General features: G+C 48.0%; 1 protein-coding gene across 5 annotated transcripts in view; it reads right to left on the minus strand.

Annotated features, from left to right (window-relative positions):
• The window catches only part of slit1a (slit homolog 1a (Drosophila)), a 93,825-nt gene that overhangs the window by 15,961 nt on the left and 52,249 nt on the right, over nucleotides 1–25,615 (minus strand). For 3 of the 5 annotated variants that reach the window (XM_037124430.1, XM_037124432.1, XM_037124429.1), the window contains exons 5-21: nucleotides 25,331–25,402; nucleotides 24,258–24,329; nucleotides 22,978–23,049; nucleotides 22,037–22,200; nucleotides 17,927–18,074; nucleotides 13,052–13,123; nucleotides 9,752–9,823; nucleotides 9,590–9,661; nucleotides 9,221–9,364; nucleotides 7,583–7,746; nucleotides 6,482–6,505; nucleotides 3,575–3,719; nucleotides 3,318–3,392; nucleotides 3,090–3,233; nucleotides 2,271–2,414; nucleotides 2,016–2,182; nucleotides 1,148–1,280 (exon numbers count right to left, since the gene is read on the minus strand). In XM_037124430.1, coding sequence (XP_036980325.1) covers nucleotides 1,148–1,280; nucleotides 2,016–2,182; nucleotides 2,271–2,414; nucleotides 3,090–3,233; nucleotides 3,318–3,392; nucleotides 3,575–3,719; nucleotides 6,482–6,505; nucleotides 7,583–7,746; nucleotides 9,221–9,364; nucleotides 9,590–9,661; nucleotides 9,752–9,823; nucleotides 13,052–13,123; nucleotides 17,927–18,074; nucleotides 22,037–22,200; nucleotides 22,978–23,049; nucleotides 24,258–24,329; nucleotides 25,331–25,402 — 1,884 coding nt within the window. The remainder of the gene's footprint in view (nucleotides 1–1,147; nucleotides 1,281–2,015; nucleotides 2,183–2,270; nucleotides 2,415–3,089; nucleotides 3,234–3,317; nucleotides 3,393–3,574; nucleotides 3,720–6,481; nucleotides 6,506–7,582; nucleotides 7,747–9,220; nucleotides 9,365–9,589; nucleotides 9,662–9,751; nucleotides 9,824–13,051; nucleotides 13,124–17,926; nucleotides 18,075–22,036; nucleotides 22,201–22,977; nucleotides 23,050–24,257; nucleotides 24,330–25,330; nucleotides 25,403–25,615) is intronic. The other 2 variants (XM_037124431.1, XM_037124433.1) reach the window with 1 other exon arrangement.

Consider the following 25,615-nt stretch of genomic DNA (forward strand, 5'->3'; position numbering starts at 1 on the left):
TTGTTTCTCATGCCTAGAAATCGGTCTCATAGACTGTCCTATCCCAGTTATATACTCCTAGTCATGTTTGTTACTTCTGAATGGCCGTCATGACAGATGAGTGATGTTTTTTGTACATTTTCTATTTGGCAATAATTGCTGAATGTGACCCAGCACCTCTCCCTTTGAAGCGACTGAGGTACAAACACATGTATGTGCGCTCATGCATGTGTGTGTGTGTTAACTCACTAATGCATGTGAAAGCCACCCCAGCTGACACCAGTGCCTGCGGGGCTGCAACCACCCTGCTGGATGCCAACACAAAGTGCTACCAGAGGCCCGTCACCTTGATAAAAGGCTGATTTAGGGCCAGGTCCCTCAGAGCGCAGCTGCAGGGGCTTTCTCCCGCTATTGTTGTTGACTGTACTCAGGGCGGTAAGGGCTGGTTAGTCAGGGGGGGCCTTTGGGTTCAGAGGTAATGATAGGTAATGACGGTGCAGAGGACACTTGGGATAATGATGGAGTAGCAAACTCTCCAGATGACTAGATGAAAGCCCAGAACAGAGGGGCACACCTGGTCACACCTGCTGGGACAATGACAGGCCTTAAGGCTTGCACAGCATGTGTGTGCATCCGTGTGTGTGTGTGTATGTGTGTGAGGGTTTGTCTGAACCACTCAGAGGAGTATTGGAAAGTTCCAGACCTATTCCACTCCCTCCCCTTTCCATTGAAAACTGCTCATTAAAATGTCCTCTTGCTCCCCTATGCTCCCGTGGACAGGCTTTTGGCCCTCACACAAATATGCACACACACACACACACACACACAAACACACACACACTGATCCTTGGCTCTGAGTGTGAGAGTGACATCAGTGAGAGCCCTGAGGGCTGCAGGGAACACAGAAGAAGAATGTCTGAGAGAATAACTGCAGGGTTTATTGACTCCTTTCCCCTTCTTCGAATGATGAGATCTGTTTTTCTTTGCCTCAGCTGTTTTCACCAGCTCTTATCTCTTTCATACCTCCCAAGCTCCTTTCTTTACCTCCTCACAGAGTCTCCTTTGGTTTCCTTTCCTCCGTCAAAGGCAGACAAAGCAACAATAGCACCTGGAACACAAACTGATAAGACATAAACGCAGTTGGCTTAATTAATGCCAAAGAACTCACAGTTCAGTCACGTTTCGGGGGATGCCTTTGGGCAGCGAGTGGAGGTGCTTGTTGCTGCAGCGCACCACGGTCTCCAGGCAAGTACATTCGCTCGGACACTGGGGTCTGGGCACACAGCTTGACTCCTCTTGGCCTGGGAAAAACAAAACAGAACAGAGGAGATAGAAGGGAGTCAGACACCACTGAGGAGGAATGACCAGGAGGGAAGAAAAGACGTGGAGAACAGCCAAGACTAGAAGCTGTCATCACTGGCAAAAAAAAAAAAAAAAGTGTTGAGAGAGTAGAAAGGCAAAGCACACCTAAAGGCAAAACAGTATAATCCTTCAAGCTGATGGCGAGGCGGCGAGACAATGAAAAAAAAGAGGAAGTGAAAAATGTGAAAAGTAAAACAGGACAGAGAGCGAGAGGAGCCGCGCTAATGTAATATCGACCAGCGAGCGCAAAGAAAGGAAGCCGCCCGAGGGCCCGAAGACAAGACTAACATTCATTCAGGTGCAAATAGGCTGACTGGTCAATAAGGCAAACAGCTCAATAGCTCCACTCAGCCCGGCATCGACCAGCAGCTTAGGAACTGCTGAGTAGCAATCTGTTCAGTAAACAAAAGAGCGGCACAATAGTGGCCATTATTTAAGATGATCTCAGACACTTTAAGCCGCTCTTGCTCATAACGTATCGCGGCAGTTCAAATCCTCATCAGTCACCACCCAGACAGGTTTGTTTCAGGCGGAGTGGAGGTCATCTACTACACCAAAGATGTTTATCTCCTTTCAAAGAGACTGATTGCTTCATTTAAAGTGGAGAGGCTGCGACCAAACTTCAGATGGAGAGAGACAAAGAGAGAGAGAGTCAGATCGCTATAGGCACCTACCCTCCTCGCAGCGGAAGTCCGGCAGAGCCACGTCCTGCAGGGGGATCTCCTTCAGGAAGCCAGGGCGCTGGCAGCGGGGGTTACCCGTCACGATCTTCCGGCTCCTCAGCCAGTCACCGAGCCAGGCCAGCCGGCAGTCGCAGTTGAAGGAGTTGGCCAGGAGGTTGCTGAGAGAGAGCGAGCGGAAGAGAGGTTGTTAGAGCACCGCAACATCAACATGTGCGATTGAGGTGGCTGCGAGTGCCGGGGTCTCACAGGGTGGAGAGGGTCTGCAGGGTGTCGAAGGCCCCGGGGGTGATGGTGGTCAGCTGGTTGTCGTACAGGGACAGCAGCCGGACGTTGTGTAGCCCCGTGAAGCTGTCGTTGTGGACGCAGCTGAGCTTGTTGTTCCTCAGCATCCTGAAGAGGCACACACAAAAAAAATAAAACCATCAGCCCAAAAATCTGAAATTTTTATACTGCATTTTAGCAGTGCTGGAAAGTACCCAAAAGTCAGACCGAAGACATTGTTTTAAAATACTACTTTGGTAAAAAGTGAAAAGTCAGTAGTCAAGTATCCGATATTAAATGTACTGAAGTGTCAAAATTACTTTTCTGCCATTAAATGTGCTGAGAGGAGTTCGAGCAGGGGTGCTGGGGCCCGACTCAGGGTATTAAATGTACTTAAGGGGAGTAACTAGCAGTCGTTCAAGGATGAGGAAAAACAATTCAGCATTTTTTCAATTACTGGAACGTTTGTCAAGAGATCTGACCCCAATCTGATTGCGGATATAATACATCTTTTTAAAAATATGCTACTTTGGCTCTGACACAGCATTCAGTAACTGGCAAATAAAGGCACCGATTAAATGTAATGGAGTAGAAAAAAACCCTATTTGCCCGGGGGGACCTTATTATCCTCTGTTCAATCAGTTCTGAGTTTGTATTATTATCTCATCATATTGTTAATATTCATTGAATTTCTTCTCCAAACCTACGTAGTGTCCCTTTAAGTAAATGTGCTTATATTCCATCAATGCATTTAAGAAAAGTCATCATGGTGTGTGGGGCTCTGTGTGTTTGCGCATCACTCACAGCATACGCAGCCCCTCAAGCCCCCGGAACATCCCGCTTCGGACCGAGTCGATCTGATTGGCCGTGAGGTGGAGTTCATTGACGGATGACGCGCCTTCAAATGCCCCGTCCTCAATCTCTGTGATCTTGTTGTTGCTGAGGTTTCTGTGGGGGGGGGGGAATAAAAGCACGTCAGTGACGCAAAACTAAGAATATTAAGAGAAAAGTAAAATGCGAAGCTTCGCTTACATTTTCTTCAGCTGGGAAAGGCTCTTAAAAACTCCAGTTGCCTCCAGAGTCGTGATGTCATTGTTGTTAAGGCGTCTGGAGGGAAAAAAAGTTGCAAGAGTTTAAACAAATGCATTAAAATTTATAGTCCTCTTTACATACTCAGCATGAGTTTTTGACTTTTCTTCCTTCACATTCAATTCAAGTTACTCATTACTCTTTCTCGTGCCACTTTATTTCTCCCTGTTAGCTCTAGACTTTTCTGTCTGGTCCCTTACAGTTCGCTGGTGGATGCCGGGATGTGCTCGGGGATCTTGGTGAGCTTCAGGTTGGAGCAGTCCACCACGTTGGACTCGCAGCGGCACTTTGGAGGGCACACGGGATCACTGTTGCAGGCATTATTCAGACGGGTGTCCTCTGTACCTGAGCGGGAGGACATGCAGACAGGGTTACGACACAAATGTATTCAGCCTCTCTTTCCCATGATGCTCGGAGTCACGCATCCACCCCCCCCCCCGCCTTGCCACGGCTGCGTGTCGGCTTGTCAGTTGTGACCTAAAAGGCGAGATCCCTGCCTAATCTTTAACCTCAGGCGCCCTTCAGAACATCCTGCAGCTCCCCCTCCCTACTATTCATAGGTCGAGAGATGGATGGGCGAGGGCGAGGGGGGCGGAAGGGTGGGGAGTGGCGAGGGGTGGGTTATTTTAGAGAGGTGAGTGGGCGCAGTGGGGTGAAAAGAACAGCAGCAGGGGAGATCGAGATAGGGATGCCAAAGAGGATTTGGACCGCTGGCGTCAGTGAAGCAGAGCACCCGGGAGAGGGGGAGAGGACGGTGGGTAGAGAGACAGAGAGAGAGAGAGAGAGAAAGACGTGGCTGAAATGGTGCACAGGAAGTGAGCGCAGACAGGTGGAGTCGGAGGGGAGGGAGGAGAGAGGAAAAGGAGGGCACGAGGGACACGGACGCATGCGGCGAGAGGAGACGGATGAGAGAGATATGAAAGGTGAGTGGCGGAGACGTCTGTCCCGAAAGAAGAAGAGCAAGAGTGAGGCAGCGAGGGGAGCGTGGGACGGGGTTTTTTTCTCCCTGCACCTCCTCTGTCTATGAATAGACGTTACGTGCCAAAAAGTGTGCTGCCAGTTACATCATGGCTGCTCAATAATGGAACAGCGCTGGGAGCCACTTAGAACGGTGTGTGTGTGTGTGTATTGCGTCTCAGTGTGTGTGTGTATACGTGTGTGTGGAGCGTATGTGTGCGCGCGCGTATGTTCCATTTAGACGGGGAACAGCTCGGCGCTCGCCCGTTCGCATATCGTTTTGTCTCCCGTTCCCTTTTTGCATGCATCACGCTGGCGCACCCCTCGGCCTGAGGTTTGGTGATTACGTCAGCAGGGCACCGTGGGGCGCCCAGACCACATTCATGAGCAGGAAAACCTCAAACAACCAGGACTAAATCCAGCCGTTGAGTATCAAGCATCCGTCTAAACAAACAGACCGGCGCTTGAAACCAAAACCTAACCCCAGAACCCTCATCGCTGACTTTATTAGAATACGGTTGGACAGTGAAAGAGTGAATTGCATTCGCAGCAACAGCCTTCTCTCTTAGACTCCTTTCTAAAGCGGTGTCACTCCTCCAAAGCGGCTCGGCGGAGGGTGCGGATGGACACGTTAACGCGGGTCATTAAGGAAACTTTCCCTTGCCAGGCCAGACAACAGGAAAAGGCATTTCCTGCGACAGAGGAAGCAATGAAAGTACAGCGCGGTGCTTTGATCTGGAGGATGTGGAGGGAGCCGGGGGAGATTCACAGGCCTGAGTCATCGCCATCGTCACAAGTGCGTGGCGGCGACACTTTTACTGTCAGCAGATTTGAAACGAAACTGGGGAAAACACAAAGGAGAGGGACGAGGTTTTTCCCTCTCCGAGGCGCAAAAATGACTCATCGCCGGAGTTGTAGAAGTTCTCATAATTCCCCGCAGCTTGGATCCTCATTATCAATGCATTATGGAATTCCCGTGCTGTCAGCGGTTGTGTGCGTGGGGTGCGTGCGTGTGGATTGTGCAGGCTTTTATTGTTATCATTCAGGGAGGGTGAAATTCTCATTAATCACATTCGGCTTTGATCCTGCTTCTGCTTACATAGTGCTCCCATTTGTTCTCTAAGCCGGTGTAGAGCTTTATCTCAGCTTGGCACACAAAGACACATTAATTTACACACACACACACACACACACACACACGCACACAGACAGAGTTCGACACACATCACTGCTCCTCCTAGTTATTTTCTTGGAAGTGCTCTTGTTAAGAGGTCCGGAAACATCCGCTGATAGGAATCTGGGTCCTCTGGTGGGCTTTATTTTCTTTAGCTTTTACTGATAGAAAGGACACACTTTCCTTCCCCTCTGTCCCTCTCTCCCTCCCTCCTTTTTCTGCCCCACTCGGTGAATGACTGTCTGTGCTCATGCCAAAGCAAAGAGCCACTTCCTTTGGACTCTATCTGCGGAGACTGTTAGGAAAACAGAGCTGAGGAGAAACAGACGCTCTCACACGTATATGTCACATTAAAAATGCGCACATAGGTAAGATGGTCATTCAGCGGCCCAATTAGCCGCTCTCACACGTACATAAATACCTACCTGCCACCGCCAACTTTTACCCTTCAACGCCAGTGTTTTTCCTGCACACACCATTTCCTCTGAAGATCATCCAAACTTCAGTCACGTTAAAGGATGATTCCGGTTTATCACAACATTGTGGATTAATTTCGAGAAATTACATAGTTAAAAAAAAAAAAAAAAAAAAGTGAGCGCATCAGAAAAACACAGGAAAACAGGCAGTTTCTCTTGTGTTGTCTCTTCTGACTTATTTGTAGAGATCAACAATTTGTTTTGATAACTTAAAGGGGCACTCTGTAGCTTTTGGAGAAGACATTCAAACTCAGAAATTTATATTTGCAATAGTACAAACTCAGGAATATATATATTTTTTTCCATGGTGGCGGGGCGATGGTGTCAAACAAGACAAAAACAAGTTGTGATAAACTGAAATCATCCTTTAACCCCCTGGAGAATTTCATTTAAATGACCAGCACGTAATGGAAAGAATGACGCCGCTACATGGCTTGCGGGTGGATAATTAAAGAATAGAGGGAGACAATGATAGGTGTGAACGTTTACAAGCCACTCACCTGGGATGAAGTACTGCTCTTTGGCTGTGATGGAGAAAAGAAAGAGGGTCGGATGTCAGTGAGACAAGTCTGGCCTGCATAGCTGTGGTGACGCTATGCTTCAGAACAGTCATATATATAGAGAGAGCTTATATATGACGACAACATGACTTGAGGTACATGACGGTTACACAGAGAAGCCTGGGACTATCTCTGTGTAGGGCAAATGCAGAAGGAACCAGTAACGATGTCAAAAGGTGGTAAATATTTGGCTGTTGCTAAGGCAGGGTGACATGAGGGAAGGAGGGAGAAGACAGTGAGAAAGAATGAAGGAAAAAAGACTCCCCCCCCCCCCAAAAAAAAAAGAATGAAAAAATAAGAAAAGAGAGAGAAAAGAAGAGAAGCACACATGGACTCCCTTCTTCACTCGGTCTAGCCAAACAAATGAGGCCATAAAGAAGTGTGAAACCTCAGCAGTGCAGAGTGCCAGACGGCGTAGCACAGTGCATAAACACAATAGTGGGTGAGGCCTTGCTAGTGCGATGCAGAGGAGTGAAGGGATGGAGGAGGGGAGGGAGGAAACCTGAGCCTGGCGGGCGGGGGGGGGGGGGAGATGGAGATGGAGGGAGGGGAGTCTGAGGTTGGCAGAGGGCAGAGGAACGGTGGGCACACACAGAAACTCTACCAGCCTCGACTGGTGATCTCAGCCCGCTGCGGTTTGGATGTGAAACCAGACTCACAGTGTGGTAGCGTGGAGGGGGAAATGGAGAAACGGCCAACGATCCCTCTCTCCTTGGCCCAAAGTTCATCGGGGGGGGGGTGGTATTGATTGAGGAGCACCGGCGCGGCAAATGATAGGCCGGATGAAAAAAAAAACCTTTTGCCAGGAATGATCACTCATTAAATGTGGGATGAGGTATAGGGAGTAAATGCAGAGATAATAGCCACTCCCAGCGGAGAGAAAGGGAGAAGGTAGGAGCAGAGCAGCAGCAGAGAGACAAGTGGAGTAAAAACAAAAAAGCCTGTCTGAGAAATAGAGATAGAGAGATAGAGAGAGAGAGCCCGAGAGAGAAATAAGGAGGAGGACATTTGGAGACGGTGACTCCGAGCCGGCGGGCCTACCGGAGCAGCGGAACTTCTTGCTCTTGATCTGTCCGATGCGCTTGTTGGCAAGGCGGCGGGGACTGGCACAGCGGGCGCCGCTGGTCTCGATGGGGTTGGAGCGCAGGTAGTCTGCCAGCCACTTCAGATTACAGTCACAAATAAATGGGTTCTGGGCCAGGTGACTGGAGAGGGAGGGGGAGAGGTGGGTAGGAGAGAAGGGGGAAGAGGTGAGAGAGGAAAAAGTGAGCGGGGAAAGACACATATGAAAACTGATGGGACAACGGCCAGGGAAGGAAGGTTACAAGTTGTGTGTTTTTATTACAAGACATCAGGTGTAAATCTGCAGCAGCCCAGTTAGCTTAGCTTAGCATGAGGAATGGAAAAAATGGTGGGAGGGTGGGGGGCAGCCAGCTTGGCTCTGTCTGATGGGAGAAGAGCCAGGCGAGCTGTTACTCCTCTTTCCAGTCAGCGCTAAGCTAAGCTAAGCGGCTCCTGGCTGTAGCTTCATATTTACTGTACAGACATGACAGTACTGTTGATCCACTAACTAAAATGTGGCAAGAAAATGAATAAACATGTGGTATTTCAAAGAATATCTTACTAATTCTTTAACGATGAATACCTTCAGTTTTCCAAATGATTAATGCTCAATGGACTGCACTGAATTAATCCCTGTAGTTCTTGTGGTACACATACTAGTAGCTTGTAGAGCAGGAGAAGGCAGTAAAGTGATTGCTTTGGCAATTTTGCATTACTTCGACATATTGTGATTCACTCACTCAACTTTGTGGTTATTTTGGAGGCGCTTGTTTGTGCTGCTGGTAAATTTTATTGTGCTTGCGGACAGATGTTTCTAATAGTTGGCCAATAAATGAGGATTGACAAAATATTAGAAAGTAACTCTCAGCAGAATGCAAACTACAGCATTCAAAATAACCATAAAATCAATTCAACATTTCAAAAATATTCAAACTATATATGTGTACACGTGTAACAAAATGTGCTTGTCGACGTTGGCATACGGGACTGAACCATATCACCCAGCCTTAATTCAGTTTAAAGAGCGTGTGCTGCCATCTGAATCATGTCGTCAGACTCTGGGAATGCTCTGCTTGTATTTTTACCACATCTTCAAAATGCTCACAAAACAAGAAGCTTGTTTTAGACCGAGAGCCCTTAAACCTCGTGCCCTCTGTGTGTGTGGTGAGCCAAGAAGCAGCGCTATCCATCACCCTCAACAGGTGTCTTGTATGTCTCGTATGTGCATATGTCATGCAGTGTGTTTCCCCACATGGTGGACGCCATAGTGTGGGGTCTGTGTTGAGAACAGCGTGTGGTTTCCCTTGTTTATTGGAAGAGAACGAAAAGGAGGCCTATATTTCGAATAGAACCAATGGTATGTGGGTAATGGTGGAGGGAGTGGGTGTGGTGTGTGTGTGTATGTGTGTCCGTATATTTGTGGAGATGATGGATTTACCCCCCCTCTCTCCCTCATGATCCCATTCCTGTGTTATTACACAGACCTGCGCGTAAACAACTCCTGTGTTGGCTCATGTTTTATGGTGACGGCTCAGAATGTGTCAGAGCGCATACAGCAGCAGGTCTGTGTGTGTGTGTGTGTGCACGTGTGTGTGCGTGTGCACGCGTTCGACTCACAGGGTCTGTATTGCTCGTAGTGAAGTGAAGGTGCCCTTGGCGAGGGTTTGGATCTTGTTGTCGTAGAGTGATAGCAGTGAAAGATTCTGCAGGTCCTGGAAGGCGTTGGCACGAACGCAGTGAATCTTATTGGCATTCAGCAACCTGGGAGAAGGGGTGGGGCGGGGGGGAGGAAGGTATCGAGGGAGGGAAGCAGCTTGTCAAAGTTTCTTTATACATTCATTCATTATGCATTCCATCGAGAAAGCTATGCACAGGTACAAAGTTTATTTGAAGGTTATGACTCCCTCACTGAGTAGGAGTAAAGGATGCCTGGTATTCAGTATATGTCTGCGGTGTATCAGCAGAGTGTGTGTGTGTTCCTCTTACAGCAGTTGCAGGGCGTAGAGGCCGTCAAACACCCCCTTGGGCAGGTCGGTGATCTTATTTCCATACAGCACGCTGGGAGATCACAACACAGGCTTGCTTTAGACACGGGAAATGACAACCGAGCGGATATTTATGCGCGATCTTGGCGCGGGAGCCACTTACAGGGAGTTGAGGGAGCGCAGGCCCTGGAAGGCATCAGGAGCGATCTCTGAAATCTGGTTGTTGCTCAGGTCTCTGCAGCGAAGAAGAGAGCCAGACGATTAGTCGAAGAGAATTTAATTTTTTGGGGGGGGAAAAGTCCCTCCCATGTGGTTTGACCCCACTGCCACCTGGGTGTCACCCTCGTCTCTGGCGAGCAGGGGCGCTACACCAAATGCAGTGTGAGCTGGACGGAGATGAGTTCCAGCTCTCTGCTGATGTTCGATGGGAGAAGGGATTTGATGAAATGGAGCAGACTGGACTTTCTCAGCCAATCAAAACATTTACTTGTATTATTTGTGGCCTATCAAACGGCCCTGTGTTGTATTATGGTGAGTGTGTGTGTGTGTATGTGTGTGTGTGAGTAAAAATGGGGTGCAGGGCTGAGATCCAAAGCGAAATACAGTAGACTGCCTCTGAATATAGCCGTTGTTAATAGGATCCGCAGGCCTCTCCCCGCAGGATAACCACTAAGCCTGTGTGTGTATGTGTTTATGCGCCTGTGTGAGCAAACGCAGCCGTAAATGAGGAACAGTGGGACAGAAAGAGAGAAAGACAGATGGAGAGAGAGACTTAATGGAGTATGTGCACTGAGCTCCAGTCGACTGGATACCTTTGAAGGAAAATCATCATGTGGTGAAGAAGAGGGATATTTTCTCATTTGGGGGTAACAGTTAAATAAGTACCCATTTGTCTTCCTGCAAAGGACCGAGGTTTCCTGGAAACAGAAAAACGCGGTGAAGGAGCCAACGTGTGCACTGGTGTGTGTCTGTAAACTCAGACACTGGTGTGTTTGTGCATGTGTCGGTGTGTGTGAGCGCTGCCGCCAGCATCCCCGTCTTAAGGAGTGGTTCATGTGTAGGTCATCCAAACTGGGACAAGGTGAAAGAGAATGTGTGCGGTTGGCATTTTACTGGGAGAGGAGGACACGCCGGGTTAGAAGAGGCATTGCACACATACCTGCACATGTCACAAATAAACAGACAAACACTCAAAAGCCTATATATAACTTTAACTCACCCAACACTGCCTTAATATCAAATATTTTTCCATTCTCAGTATGCCAGAAAAACCTACCGCTAAATATAAAACATACATGTGAACATCTGCTGAGTCTGACCCGGGAGAGGAACCGTATTCATCACGATGTTCCGATGCTGTCTACGCGCAGCGTGCACCGAGACAGTTGGACACGGGCCGGGCCGGGTCGGGCCAGCGAGGGCACGCAGCCAGCTGAATCAACAAGAGGCACTGAGGGTCAGCACAGACATGCGGCCGCGCATTGTTGTTGCTAAATGCAGGATCGGCAGCGGCAACGGTAGCAGGTCACGTCTGTTTGGAGGACCAGATGGAGGGGAGCAACACATTCCCACTGCCGTTACGTCTGGGCTGTGTATGTTCTGCGACAGCCTCTAAAAGTGTGTCTGGGGTTAAGCTCAGACATTTTCATTAGAGTTTCACTTAACTACATGTGAAATACTGACATGCTTGATTGACGCTTCAAGGTTCACAATTAGATAATCCTGAATTTCCCATGAGCTTCGGGTCCAGGCCGCTAAAATGAGACAGCAGCTGCTCGATGCAGTTTCTGTTAACTGGAGTCTGTTACAGGTCGTTAATGTTTGCACATGTGAAAGGTGCTCACCTGCTATGAAATCTGGTTTGTAGATATAAAAACATTCCCCGGGTGCTCCCAGCACCCAGTCTGCACTGCGAGCTGCACGGCAAACTGAGCTAACTAGCTAATGGTATCTATAGCTAGCAGCAGTTAGCAGTTATTCTAGTGATATACAGCCCCCTGTTTGTTTTAAGCATGAATGTGACAGGACGCCAATTCTTAAATTTTGCACCTATAACCTGGCTAAGTCTACATGATTATTTTTTTTTGCATATAAAGTGACACAAACACATTTTACATTTCATTTTGTAAGAATACATCTGACTCTCTTGTACGTCCAGCGTGAGAGAATCTATGAGAATGGGGAGAAAAGGTATTTCCAAACGAGTCCGGGGGCTGTTTTCTGGCCTCAATAAAGGGAATGTCTAATAACATGTGTACTGGCAAGAAGGATAATGAATGATTAGATTCAGATGGAACTGGTATACTCAAGGCACTTTTGTTTCTTTTGTGCCTTTTCTCGTCTTCGCCGGAGTCTTTTGTGTTGTCCACGGTTGTGTCTGACGGTGAAGCTAATTTGAACTGGGTTAACTTTGCTGTACTCACCGTTGTTTTGAAAGATAGGACGCCGTCGGTGTTTTCAGTTTAAAAAAGAAAACAGTGAAGATGTCCTCTGAATGTTGTTTTGTGGATAAAAATGTATTATTTTATTTTATATTATTATAAAAGGAGATGGTGGTTAATCACTTCAGCTCCATTTCTGTTAACAAGAGGACAGTTTGTTGACGCCATGCTGATTTCTGTATATTCTGTAAAAAACACAAAAGTCTGCATCAATTCAATTAAAAGTAATGACTCCTTTTTTAAAACCTTCACTTTACGGGTTTTCTCTCCACATGGTTCACACTTTCCAAAAACCCAAACATTTTTTCTGTTTATTTTTGTACAAATAAATATTAATTTCCCCTCAGATTTCCCTGGAGTAACAATGAGCCAGCAGCTGCTTCAGCCTGCTCTGCTTTCACCTCGTGTGAACTTCAAACTGTCGCTTGTGTTGGACGATGAGGCGGCGAGGAATCCTTCGAGAAGGGCAGAGAAACTCCCTGACCTTCCGTTTTTCTCAGTCTCCCTTCTGCTGCTGCTGCTGCTGCTATGTCGGTCAGGCCCGGTGGTGTTGGAGTTATGGTTTTGGCCGACCGGTTGTGTGCTGGCTGGCTGACCGTACAGCTGGTTCAACGGGTGAAAAACCACTCAGTCTCAACTACCAGCCTGTCACCGTTCACTCCCAGAGAGAGCGAAGCCTCAGCCCTCATTCCAGCACACTCTCCGTCGCCTCATCATCGTCCCGGCCGCAGTTTGCAGACGCAGGCACAACACAGACTGGACACGGCACTAGCCAGGGGAATACCAGTGTGCGGCAATGAAAGACGAGAACTGTTATTATGCTCATGTAGCATCTGAGTGCTTGCTTTCCATGCCACCCCGAGCCTGAGAACAAGAATATGTTCTTCTGGGCGCAGACAAAATAAATACTTGATGCTCCTTAGGAGTGGAAAAGTGCCAATTGTCGCTTCTTTTTCCAGCCGTCGACTTCTTGTTCTTGTCTGTATTATTTAGCCCTGAGGTGAGTGTACTGCTGTACTTACATCCTACGCAGCTTCTTGTATGGAGAGAAGGCTCCGGGAGGAACAGACTTAATCCCATTCTGCTCCAGACGTCTGGAGAAAAAGAGGAGAGGAGAAAAGAGGTGAGGCGATAGCATCAGTTAACCAAACAATGGGCTTCTCCATGACAACAGAGCTGAGTAATCCTCCTGTTACCTTTGACCCTTGGTGATTGGCCTGATTATATTAGCGGAGATCTGTTCCCCAGCTGTAATAGGTCCAGGCATGTTGGAGTCATAACACTCTCAGAACCAATAAACAGTCTGAATGCTAAAGTGCTGGAGGGGAAAAGGCTCCGTCTCACAATGTGGGAGGGTGTTAAGTTCCTTGGACTAAAAGTCATATTTCTTCTCGGCGTAACATTTACAGCGTCCAGCGCTTATGCTCTCGTATGAGATCCTGAAATCAATAATGATCTCACTTGTTCCTGTGAAATTTGTCTTCATCCTCCGGGCGTCTGCAAAGTGTCCACCGAAACCCTCGGTGAAATACTGCTTCTTTCTTTAGTTTACTTTTTTTTCTTCCTGTGGGCCTAAAGAGCCGCTGACAAGAAAAATCTCACCGTAAAACACTGTCAAGAGAACGAAATGATTATACGGACAAACACGCACTGAGTCATTTAGTTAGAACAGTCGCAGGGTCTAATCAGTCTCAGATGGTCGCGAGGGAAACAGACATCACTAAACCCCATTAGTGTGGGCATGCATGTCTGTGTGTTTCTCGGGGCCGGCTGCTACTTAGGACCCAGCTCAGTCCCAGACCTATTCCCTTGTGGAGCTGGCAGAGGGCTGTTTATCTGCAGGTCACTTCACAGCTTTTAAAACTGTCCTTAACAAGGCTTAGCGGGGCCCGGAGGGAGCCAGCTGTGGGCCTGTCTGGTCGTCCTACCATGCTGAGGAGCTGGCTGCAGGACAGGAGGCACGGGCCTGGGAGAGGGAGCGGTAGCCCAGTGGCTTCCACGCGGGATCTAACGATGATTAAAATGCTATTTGCCACCGCAGGAAAATGAGAAATATTTCAAAAAGCTGCAAAAACTCCTCCAACCGGAACACTGTTGATTGATTTAACCGTCGCCCTCTTGAGTTTGTGATTTGTTGGCGCAGGATCGTCTCCACATGATTTAATTATTCTATTAGAGGCATTTCAAATTTACTGCATGCCTCCGGGCCTCCTGCATCGCTCGGTTTGTGTCTATTCATGGGTGGGGGTGAATGTTTTGTTAGACATTAGCCACAGACACTTAACAGTCTTGAGCTTCCAAATTTTTCAATCCAGCATCTTTTCCCCCTTCAAAGGAGCGGCCGACGTTTATGGAGCGATATGGGAGCGCAATTGACATTCTTAGGATAGCGGTGATTCCAGACCACAGATTCCTGCGGTGGACATGCTCTCCCTGTCTGTTTTCGTCTGCCTGCCCCAGTGTGTCTGTGGATTTACAGCGGAGTGACAGCGCTGTGGTTCCTCTGCCCTCACCATGCGGCAGTGTGGTGGGCCAAGTGGCTTTAGCGCCTTCTCTCATCAACAAGTCTGTCTGACTGGTCCAAACCAGTCTGGCACTGTACACGCTGTTTGCAGTGTGTTTCAGTGTCGGCTGTGTTCGGGCCTGCCTATATGCTGTGGTACCTCGTTGTGTGTCGGCTGGGGCAGGGCAATGTGGCCTTAAAATAATATTGCAATACTCTTAAGCTGTTTTGCGATGCACAACAGTGGCGGAGTCGGGATGTTTGAGGGGCAGGGCACCAGCTGTATGCGGTGGGGCACCAGTGCACCCTATAGGGCACTTCACCATGTTTTGTCCACGGTAAGGGCACCCATGTTTTATCTATCTTATCAGGACACATACAAACAAAAAAACACAACACTTATGCCATATCAGATATCCAAAATCTAAGATGATATGAAGCCTTGTATCGCGATAATCATACAGTATCGATATATTACCCCAGTCACAGCATATAACAAACCCTCCGAGCCGGACGACAGCAACACAATACCATCTGACAACTCCTTAGTCTTCACACTGTCGCCCCTCGCCAATCGATACCTGCACAAGCGACTTAATCCCTCCAATCAACAAAGGCGCCGCTCTGTCAAATCAGTGCCGAAAAAACAAAGAAACAATCTCTCAAGAGTTGCCGGACGATCGATGGTTCCCATCCAATTTATCAGGCTGAACATTTGTATGTGTGTCCGTCGGTGTGTGTCTCTGGGCTGGTGTTTGTGTCGGCCCAATCAATGCCCTTCATCCTTTTCATTAGGGTCTGAGCATGGTTTTCATTAAGGGGAAACACATTACGCCTTTGGGTATTCACCCAGTGTGTGCGTGAGTCAGAAATGGATGGCAGGACCGCAGCAGCGGATGAAAGACGCAGCTAGGAGGAGAAGGAGGTGGGCGGGTGGGGGGGTTTTTATGGCTGAGTTCAGTCATTGCAGACAGAGACTATGGTGCATAATAATCTGTTGTGGTGGTGTTTAGGCTAACTGGGCCTGGTCTCACAAGAGAGGAGCACAGAAACCAGCTCACATCCCCACAGCCATAAACACAACACTGGCATTCATTAGCCGAGAGCAGGGCAGGGGAGGTTGCAGGTCTCCGATTTGTACATAATGAGAGCAGCATGTGTGTGTTTGTGTGTGTATGTGAGTTTCCGAGTGCCTCATTAACAAGGCATTAGGCTGGCCTTGATACCCAGCAGCCCGCCTTGCTGTAATTGAAACTGATTTTATAATGAACTTCAAGCACAGATCAAACCTGCTGCACCAAATTACTGAGCGGAATCCCCCCCCATTTTTTTTTTTTTTATCCCTTCACCGTATATATCTGCCTGCTCGAAAACCCGCCCGCGGTGATTTGGCGTGCCGGGGGAAGAGGGAAGAGAAGACGGAGAGAAGTGTGGAGGAGGAAAAAAAAAAATCAAGAGAGGAGGAGAACGAGTGAAGGAAAGAGGGCTGTGGGAATATAGCCTGTGCGGCGCGGCTCCGGAGGGCAGGACAGGAGGAATGCGCATGATGTAAGCCAGTGTTTCACCCTGGTCTTGTAAAAGATGAATCAGAACATAGTAGAGTTTATTAGCGGGCCACGGTTAAGCACCAATTAGATGTGAAGGGCAGGGAGACTTTTAAAATGTCTTTACTCATCAGCTGTGCGGAGAGAACCTGCTGTCTATAAAACCAGTTCACGGCGGAGCTATCTTTCAGCCGTCTCCCCGTCCTCCTATTAGTGCTGCTCGCTGGTTATTGGGCTCATAGATCACAACAGTCTCTAAGAGGTTCTCCACTTGTGGAACATTGCAACTGGAGGGCATACCGAAGAGGTCTCCAAGCCATAAAACACAGCAAAATGCACGGTTCAGGCTGAATTATTCTCGTCTTTACGGGATGCGTGAAGACGTCAAATTGATCTGAAATACCTCCATGTTTCGTGGGTGGTCATTCGATTACGACAAGAGCGCCGAAAGTGTGAACTGCATGTCCAAATTAGGAAATTGAGCACACCACTGCACTGGAAATGGGTCAGGGTTGTTGGGGAACATGGGATCTGTGACTTCCATGGTAGCCGGGTATTTATAAACAGACCCCATGGGGGGGAGGAGACCTAGAAACTTGCTGTGTCCTCCTGACTACACACATGCTCCTTGGAAGAACATGCAACGCGACCGCTGGCTCTCTCCCTTCATCCTCCCTTTTTCTCACCGTGCATAAATCACTGCGTGGACGTAACGTGTCATGCAGACTTCTTGCCAGGGGCAATAAACTGCTGATAAAGAGAGTAAAAGCACTACCTTGAAAAGTCTAGCCACGCATTCCCAGGAATTACCGTGGGCTGATAGCATGTGAGCCGTAAACAGTTAATGCCCAGACAGATGTCGGCAGGCTGATAAACCGAGGGAGGGATGTTAGGAAAGCGCTCGCATGCGGTTCACAGCCATCTGAGCCGATAAGAGCATGCAGCCTCAGACAGAAGTCTGCTCGAAGTCGAAGTGTGCGTCTGTCAGCGCAGGGCAACAAAATGGATGGACGTCTCCCCGCCGGGTGATGCAGAGTGGGAAAAGAACGCAAGAACATCAGGGCCATCCTCTACGTCTGCTGCTCCAGTTTCAACGTGCTGAAAAGCCGAAACTTTGTAGGTCGGAGTGACCACAATCAGAACTGCAACCAGCTGTGGATGCGATGGATAGCATTAAATGATTGGCGTAAAAAAAAAAAAAATATATATATATATATATATATATATATATATATATATATATATATATATATATATATAAATATATAAATAAATATAAGGTTATCTGCAATCCCAATCTGACAGTTATCGTCTTGGGAGTTCAAATTAGGTTCATGTTGTTCCCTATAAATTTTGCTTTCACTGTGACTATTCCCGCAAAAAAAAAAACTAAGGTGGAATTATGGAGGAGGAGGAGACAAAGGAAGTTCTCTGAGACTGCGCAACCGAAACAGGAAGAGGCATTGTATTCCCTGGTCGCTATCTCCAGGTTAGCGGTGACACAACTAGAATAAGTGTGGAAAATCACCAGTGGCGGACTCAGGATGTTGAGGGGCAGAGAAAGAAAATATAAAAAGGAACTGGAAGGGCAGTCTAGAGGTCACTACAACATGTATTATCTACCATCCAACAGGGTACTTTAGAGGGAACCTGGAGGTGTTATGTCAAAGCCAGTTCCCTCGCTGATGTGTGTTTCCTCTTACCAGCAGCACTTGTGACGGTTCAAAACACTGACTCATACTGTAGCATTGCAGCATTTATGAATACATTAAAGAATGTTGGTTCTATGGCTCAAGAAGTCAAGTGCCACACTCCCTTTAGTGGGGAAAAACATGAAACAAGGTGCTTACATCTCGGCCATGCTGTCTGGCAGGTTGGCCGGGATGGCGGTGAGACCTTTCCCTCTACAGTCCACAATGTTGTTACTGCAGGTGCACATGGCCGGGCAGGCGCCTCCGCCGATGCTGCATGGCTGCAGACCGGGCGACTCCTGGTGACCTGAGGAGAACAGAAGAAGCGAGAAGAGAAGAGACACCATGATGAGAAAGAGAGCTCCTACAGGTGTGCGAGCACAGGTGGATTTGGTCGGCTTCTGCGACGAGAGCGGCACGACTCCGAGCCGGATTACAGGCCAGAGATTGTTTGCCGGAGGATTTGTGCGCTGACACGGAGCAGCTCTCGCACTCGCGCGGAGCTCAAAACTCATCCGCCGCTGTTCACAACAGCAACCCCCTTTGTGCTTTATAAACTGGAATGCAAATGAACGCGTACTCCCAGGGATGTTTTGACATTGAGAAGAAAAAAAAAAAAAATGGGAATGAAACATCCTACTCTTGACTTCATGGTAAAGGCGTACATCCTTGAGAATCAATGGGCAAGAAACTAGGTTATCTATGAAAGGAGTGCCACAGTACATTGAGAGGGGAAGAAAGACATGAATAATAGAGCTGGAGCGCCGATTGAAGGCCTCCCAATAACATCCATTGATCTTGCCGCAAATTTTCCTCCTGAGTCTGCGTTCTCTGGGTGGAATTGATGCCATTCTGCACATTCAGCTTTACACCCCCCCCCCCACCCCACCCCACCCACCTCTTCACTTCCATTTGTTCTGAGACACTTCAACTTTTCTCAATTTGCATACAGAGCACACAACCCATCACGCTGTCTCTAGATACCTGTTCAAATAGCTGCGGCACTGTCAAAGATATGGTGGAGAGCGGGTGCTCGCACTGCCGGTACAGCGTGTTTGGTGTGTGTGTGTGTGTGTGTGTGTGTGTACTAGATGTACAAGCCTAACCCAGATAAAATGAATAAAACAGACTTTTAAATGGCCTCATTTACACAGCATTACTAATCCGAGTTTCAAACCATGAATATTTGATCAACTTCCTATCCATCGCTCAGCCTGTGTGGAAAATGTTGGCGAGGGAGAGTGGGGTGGGGTGTGTATAAGGGGGGTGTGTGTGGTGGAGAATCAGGGAGAGGAGAGACGGAGCGAGTGATGGTGAAAGTCAGCGGCTGAATACAGCACAGTTCTCAAAACTCCCAAAATGTTGTGCTCCACCATGAAATTACTGGCTCCAGCTCCGGGAGCATGTAGAAAGCGCGGAACGTTTAAGGTCAGGCCTCATGTATCCGACCAATCATAATCGATAATCTGAAGGGGGGCCGAGATGCTTTGACAGATCTGGTAATCATGTTAACACAACAAATAGCACGAAGAGCGCGAATCGACACTCCCTCAGTCGCTCACGCCCACGTGACGCGAGGCCGTGTGATGTGGGATGGCAGAGCTTTGACAGATCTGGGATCAGGTGTAGGCCACAGAAGAACTCCCTTCTGATCTAACATGGCATATTTGACAGGCCTGGGATCAGGGAGAGTGCAGTGCACAGCTGGAGCGGCCTTAACAATGACAGCTCTCTGACAGGTATACTTGAGGTGAAGCTGTTTGATGTGCGCTCGTCCCCTGCTCTTCCCCACCGCTGTTTTCCCCATTATCTCCTCCCCGTCCGCCGTCTCCACCACTCCATTTCCCCTCGCTTCATTTGCTTTCACCTCTCTGCCTCTCTCCACTCATCCAGCTGCTCTTTATGCTCTCTCTCACGCCTCTTTAGCGTCCTCATTTTCAGCCCCTCCACTCCCGCATCTCCGCCGACGACTGTCACCGCAACCCATTACCTCCTGTCCATTTGCTCGCGAGTCCTTACATTCAACCTCACTCCACCCCATTTCTCTCGTCGTTTTCGAAATGTTATCGCTGGCTTCCTTCCCATTCGTCTCTTTCCTCAACTTCCTTTTCAGGACAACAGTTGGATTCAACCTGTTTTCACTCTTTATAGACTCACTTCTTCCCTGTTCTCCACTACAGGAGTCATATTTTATTCCACCCTTCGAGCGATTTATTAGTCCTTTTCTCATTCAAGCATAATATTTTTACTTCATTTTGTATTCCTTGGGAGCAGTATTTCAGTACAATGGTCATTAATTTTCTGTCATATAACCTTAAAATTGGCAGAAGCAGCTTCTAACCTTAGTTACATCTCCCGTAAGTGATCAAGGGGAGCAAAGAGGGGTCAGGTGTAAATGTTTTGTGGAGGGCATTCAGACAAACTAGGGCCAAAGTCATTTTAATCTAAATCAGAGCCAGAGGTTTATGATTCATTTAGAAGACCTGCATCCGGTCATAGAGAAGTGAAGGCAGGAATGGAGAGAAAACAGAACTGAGCTGCTGGCCATGCACCTGAGTAAGTGATTAGAAGTAAAAAAGTTAAGTAAAAATGTTTGCTCTGCAAATGTTATTTTTTTACTGGGATTTTTTGTATAGATACAAAGTAAAAAAAAAATCATTGGTCTTTAAAAACAGAAAATAATGAGCCCTAGATTTAGGACTGCTTGGAAAAATATGATATTATTCCTCGAAGTGAAGCAGTAAATGTGCTACTCCGCTCATTACTGACAAAAAATTTACAATATCGAGATGCTTTCCAGCCGAAAGCTGGGAGTGACGGTTGGTGAGTCACGATGCCGGCTGAGAGCGCTGCGCCGACTAATAACCCTACCGCTTTACCCCGTTTTCCTTCTCCTGCCTCGCACAACAACATCATGCCTCTTTCTTTTTTTCTCTCTAACACAGCGCCACCCCGCCCCAAAATCCCCCGCAGGTGGCCTGGCCTGGTCACAGCACAGACTGAGCACAAACATAGCGCCGAACATCGAGAACACTAAAAAGAAGTATATGTATGTGTATGTGTGTGTGTGCCAGCGAAGCAGTCCCTAATGAGTCCTTCAGTGGGAGTTCAACTTCTGGTCACTCATCCACTCAAGAGGAAACGGGGAGTACGTGTGTGTGTGTGTGTGTGTGTGTGTGTGTGTGTGCAAGCACACATTTGCGCGAATGCATGACTGTGTATTTGTGCACAGGGAGGCAGAGGAAAATCGCAACAGATTCTGTTTTCATCCTGTTGTTTGTTTTGCCCCCCAAAAATGTGAATGATTATTCGCCTACTGAGACTCTAGGAGGACCAATCAGTGTCAATCTACCGGAAACTTCTTCAAGATACACCCTGTTAAAATTCTCGCATGATGAAACACATGATGGAATCACGACTTCCTGTAGCTGCATCCTTCCAGACCCCAACGTTTCTGCGACACCCCCTTGCTCCCCTTTCTTTCGTAACTGGAATTGTTACACTCCCACGCTTTGAGTCTCTTTCCCTGGGCAATGAATAGTTAATGATCTGTGCTGTCACGCCTTATGGCTGCGTAAAAATCACAACCCATGGAGAGAGAGCGACACACACACACACACACACACACACAAAAACACACGCAAACATAGACGCAAACACCCCTCGCAGCTGGTGTTGAGAGGGAGATGGCCTTGTGGGGAGCGGAGGTTTCTCATGCTGTTTTTCCATTGTCCTGATATGATAACCCCAATGCACGCCATGCCACGCCCACATGCACATGCTCTCTCTCACACACATAGCCAGGGAGAAAGTTCTAATCCGTGCGACAGTAATCCCTGTCCCCCGACGACTGAGAGGAAGGGCTCCTCCGCCTCGTCCTCCTGCTGTCGGTGGGGGCAGCCTTTCCTCTGGCTGTGGTGTTTAATGTACGTGTCATGGCATTTTCCTGGCACCGCTACCAGCTCATGAAAGCTGGAGACACATGAAAGGGGCCAGAGGAGAGCCGCGGGGTTGCCCGGGGGGGCAGACGAGCTGTCAGGTGGCTGCCAGGTGAATACGCTGACACAAAAACACAATGGGAGAGGAGGGAGGCTATCTCGCAGCAAGGACGGGGAGTTTTTTTTGGCACGAGTGATTTGATCAAAGCGTACGACGTGGAACAAAAATGCTGCCACTCCAACCCTTTTTGAAACAAGCCGCTGAACACGACTTATAACCAACAAGTATGAAATGTTCCTGTGGTATCTGTCTCCTGAAGTTTAGTCTTACCTGAGCAGCTGAACTCGTGTTTCTGCACCTCTGCCACATTCAGTCCTCTGAGCTCGGTAGGGGAAGTACACTGGGTGAACAACCCAATCGTGGGCCTCTGTCTGAGCCACTGGGCCAGCCAGGCCAGGTGACAGTCGCAGTTCAGATTGTTGGAGTGGAGACGGCTGTTTAAAGAAAAAAAAGAGAGAGAGAAAAGAAATCAACATGGATGCCTTCAAAGATCCTCTAAACACCAGCAGCTGAAGACGCAAATAGCACTAAAAGTGTCTATTTTTTTTCCCGGAACTCATCACATCCAATCGCTGTGGCGAAACGCACTAAATGATACGCTGCGTGGATGATTGTAAATGGCACATTCTAAAAGGGAGCAACACTAAAGAGGACTCTTCTAAACCCAACACTCCAAACACGGCATTCCTGGAATGCTGTGCCTGTCCAGAATAACTCTGCGCTGTGGTGCGGTGGACCTCTGGAGCACGTATGCTAACTTGCGAACCCATGTGCACGGACACGTAGTGCACACACAACCAGAAGAGCTATATAATGAAACCCCACTGGGAGCGAGGAAGCCCAAGTGCGGCCGCGAGGAGTCACGGCTCCGAGAGTTTCAGCAGGCGTAATTGTTTTAATTTGTACATAATTTCAGATTTAGTAATCACGTACAATGCACAATACACAATAGGCCTCTGGGGCTATTTGCGTCTATCTGGGCCAGTTGTTGTTGTGTGTGCTTTAGATGGAGGGGATAATGGCCCCTGGCATCGCTTCAGACCCCTTCTGTGGTGCTCTGTGGCTATGGCTGCCTCCCAACACTGCCTGGAATGACATCCCATTGAGATCGCTTCAGCACTTTCCTCCACTGTGCATGTGGAATCTAGCTGTATATCAAAGAACACTTCCAGAGGGGGGAAAGAGAGCGCTGTGGGATAGGTGGGACTTACAAGGTTCGTAGTTTGGGCATGTGGTTGAAGCTGGAGACGGGGATGCTGCTGATGTTGTTGTTGTTCAGCGTTCTGCGGAAAAGAGAAAAGAGCGAACAAAGTCACATCGTCAGCGTGGGCGAGAAGAGCCATCTTTAAAAATAAACAGTTCAAAGGGAGCCGCCGTTGTCCTCTTCCGCTCCATCCTTTTTGAATCCGTCCCCCCTTTCGCTCTCTCAGTTCTCTCTCCGCCTCTCTTTGTGGCATCCCGCTGGGAATATAACACCTCATTCCACACAGATGGGGAGCCCTCGCACCTCCCACGCAAGTGTACAGTCGTGCATGCAAATATACGCGCACAGAGCATGATCATGAGTGCCCTCAACTTGTAGACGCGTACACGCTCGCACGCGCTTCCCTCGAACCCTGGGCATCAGCTGCGGCGAGAGAATCAGGTCATTTCAATCAGCCTAATAGCTCCTTACCATATTTCAACCTGCTCCCCCCTTTTAACACGACCTGTCCTCCTCCCCCATAAAACCTATACATACAGACCCCATCACAACAAGCCCGCCCCGTCCCCTCTTACACCATTATGACAACCCTATCACTACATCTGCAATCCATCCACGCCATGAAAGCAGCCTTTAATGGCTTTCTTTTTTGTGTGTGTCTCCCCACCCCCTGAAAATACCCCACAAACACACACACACACACGCACAACACCGTCTTTCACCATAAAAATAACATGGCTGTCAAAGTGCCTTTGTCCCCCCGGCCGGCCCGCACTGTTAGTCTACATTGTTTCAGGTGGAGAGCTCTGACGGAGGCCTGTGATTATGATTTTTGACAAGAGATGATTAATTGAATGTTTCAGAAAAGAAACTGAATAAGGCGGTCACCAATGCGTCCGGGGTGGGGAGCGCTCGCTTGAATGGGATTTTTGATCGAGATGGTTGGAGCTGCCTCGTCAGACTGGATGGGGTGGAGGATGCAGGGGGGAGGAGTGGTTGGAAGGGTGGGTAGGGTGGGGGGTGTTAATGTGATGGTGGGGAACGCTGCTGTCAACTGCGTGGAACAATGAGTTAATGGAGCTTGGTCTCCATGATGCAGGCCCCCTCGCGAGGCCCACTGGGGGTATTTTGGCATAATAACCGAGGCCGCACTAATTAAAGGTCTGTGCTGTATGTGTATTAGTTATGGTTATTAGAAAGGCAAAAACAATATCTTAATTTAACTAAGTGCTTTAATGCAATGAGTCAGGGTGGGGCTGGATGAACGGCAACGCTTCAGATACTTACAGCACTTCCAAGCCTCGCAGAGCTCTGAAGGCTCCGTCCTCGATGCAGCCGATGTGGTTTTTATCCAGCTGCCTGCAGAGCACACAGGAGAGAGAGAGAGAGAGAGAGAGAGGCTTTGTTACACAAGAACACTACCCCTCCGTCTCCCCGCGGGGTAGTTGTAACCATCGATACAGTAAGCAGTACACTGATGGACTATGGAAAATCGATACTGGTTTAGTCATCTCAGCTCATGTTACCCCAAGAGTGGCAAGAAGGGACTTTAGTGATTGTTTATCTGCATCGATGCACCTCATGAATCTTGTGTCCGTGTGCGAGCGTGCATCTAATCTGGTTAAGATGTAAATCACAGTCGCTACAAGCCGTCTTTGGGGAGCCGCTTGTGTGTGAGCTCGTCTACTCAGCGGTGATGTAGAACCCACTGGACATGCACGCACGCACACACACACACACACACACACCAACTTTGCGCAAAATGCTTAAGCTCTACAGTCTTCTGTTGTTCACTTAAAGTAGCTTTAAATGTGATTTGATTAAGAGAAAAAAAATCATTTTAGGATTATTTTGACAGGCATTGTGACTGAGATATGAGTCATGACAACCCTCACGATTTGTGGGAATTTTAATATTTCCATGAGAATTTTCATTTTCACCGAAACAAACGTGTTTTCTTTCATCTGGAAAACAAGATTTGTAGGCCACGCCATCTCTGCAGCACTGCATTTCTTCATAATAGTGATGTTCTATACATATTTTACCTTCACCAATAAATGCTGACTCTTGATTTGGATATTGCACTTTGCCTTATTGTGATTAACTGCACAGCTCTTACTTCCATAATAATACACTAAATATCTTTTGACTGTATCTTTTGACCATCACGAGCCCCCCGAACTTGTGATGGGCATTTTTATGTTCTGTTATGCCTGCCCACTTTATCCAACCAGGACAGAAAACTCCATAAAGAGGCGGTCCTGTCAGGAAAAATAATGATAAGGCTTACGGCAGCTTTCATCAATAATGAAAACAAGCCTTAGTTTGTCCACCCTTACTGCAAAGTGTGAGATACTCACAGGTTTTTGATGTCTGTAGCTCCTCTGAAGGCTTTCCTGGGGATGGACTGGATGAAGTTCTCGCTCAGATCTCTGTGGAGACAATAAGCAGGGGTTAGTCACACATAAACTTTTCCTTGAGCATGGCTTGGTTTGGTTTGGCTTTAAAATGGACCCTTTTTTGGAAGCAATATTAACGACAATTTCCTGTGTTAATGTTGGATTTCCAGTGGTTTAAAGCATGCTTTTCAACCAGCAGAATTCGCAGACTATTCAGTGTCGCTCGGTCTTTAACCACACTCATCG

Source organism: Acanthopagrus latus, chromosome 15 (genome assembly GCF_904848185.1).
Source record: "Acanthopagrus latus isolate v.2019 chromosome 15, fAcaLat1.1, whole genome shotgun sequence".
Lineage (NCBI taxonomy): Eukaryota > Metazoa > Chordata > Actinopteri > Spariformes > Sparidae > Acanthopagrus > Acanthopagrus latus.